This window comes from Etheostoma spectabile, chromosome 1 (genome assembly GCF_008692095.1).
Source record: "Etheostoma spectabile isolate EspeVRDwgs_2016 chromosome 1, UIUC_Espe_1.0, whole genome shotgun sequence".
Taxonomy (NCBI): domain Eukaryota; kingdom Metazoa; phylum Chordata; class Actinopteri; order Perciformes; family Percidae; genus Etheostoma; species Etheostoma spectabile.
The window spans coordinates 18,303,552-18,304,683 of record NC_045733.1 but is presented as its reverse complement, the minus strand read 5'-3'; the positions used below and the strand labels follow the sequence as shown (position 1 = coordinate 18,304,683).

Sequence of the window (1,132 nt, the reverse complement as noted above, 5' to 3'; positions counted from 1 at the left end):
ACAGTGGCGAGGAAAAACTTCCTTAGGATAATTAGGAGCCGAATGTTCAAAACGGCAACATTGAGAGACGCTAGAAAAGAACACATGAGGGCACGTGAAGCCTCACACTCACCGTCTTCGTCTTCCTCGTCGTCATCCAAACCCTCCGCGTAAACCTCGGCGTCAGAGTCTGGTGCCTCTTTGTCGTCTTTGTCGTACCCGTCCAGGTACGTGAGCTGGGGTAGTAGCTTGAATACGTTGTCTCTGTATTCGTTCAGGTTTGTCACTTCACAGTTAAACAGATCTAGGCTTTTCAGGGTCCCCAATTCTTTCTGTCGAAAGAAAAATCAAATTTGGTGAATAATCCCAGCCAGCTGCTTTATTCAGTCCCCCCTCCCCCCAAGTATTTTAGGGTCTCACTTACCAATGGTTCTATTGTGCTGAGGTCTTTAATCTTGTTGCCACTGAGGTTGAGATGTGTGAGGTTGGGGCATTTCGCCGCCAGAACGTCCAACCCTCCTGAGATCCTGTTATCGCTGAGTTCAAGCTGTTGATCAATTAAAACAATCAAAATATGCAAAACCCTCAAAGCCTAGAGTCACGTACTTGTTGCGTGCAAAGAGAAGACACCTACCTTTTTGAGTTTATTTAGCTTCGGCAAGTGGGCAACTGTCGTCAGTCCAACATTGATTGTGCTTAGAAATTCCAGCTCCTCAAATTCATCTGTTAGACCCTCGATCTTTCCTTCGTTTGAGCGACAGTTGTCTAAAACAAGTTCTTTTACCTGTAGAACAAACAAAGACATCTGGTCAGCATTTGCTGGATTTCAAAATACATGAAGGTCAAATAATAGTAAAGGTCAAATACAGAGTGCAGAATATATTTTAGGTATGTGTTCACTTTCTGTCTGGATAGAAATTATGCTATTTCAAGGTTTAAAACCTTTTAATAATAGTTTTATTTGGAAAGGATGGATTTTTCTTTGATGAGGACAAGCGTGTCCGCATATGTTAGGCTACGTAGAATTCAGCACACTAAAACTATTTAGTTTCAGCTTTTGGGAAGCTACCGCTCCATATTATTAAAATACAAAATAAAATGCAAGTTAATACATAAGTAATGACAATCCAATAATGTGTATATATATATATAT

The 1,132-nt window shown here is 40.8% G+C and overlaps 1 protein-coding gene across 5 annotated transcripts in view; it reads right to left on the bottom strand.

The window, feature by feature from the left end:
* The window catches only part of anp32a (acidic (leucine-rich) nuclear phosphoprotein 32 family, member A), a 5,990-nt gene that overhangs the window by 2,718 nt on the left and 2,140 nt on the right, over positions 1-1,132 (bottom strand). For 4 of the 5 annotated variants that reach the window (XM_032510367.1, XM_032510270.1, XM_032510298.1 and 1 more), the window contains exons 2-4: positions 614-763; positions 404-526; positions 113-311 (exon numbers count right to left, since the gene is read on the bottom strand). In XM_032510367.1, the coding sequence (XP_032366258.1) occupies positions 113-311; positions 404-526; positions 614-763 (472 nt within the window). Of the gene's footprint in view, positions 1-37; positions 312-403; positions 527-613; positions 764-1,132 lie in introns of all 5 variants that reach the window. The other variant, XM_032510345.1, reaches the window with a different exon arrangement.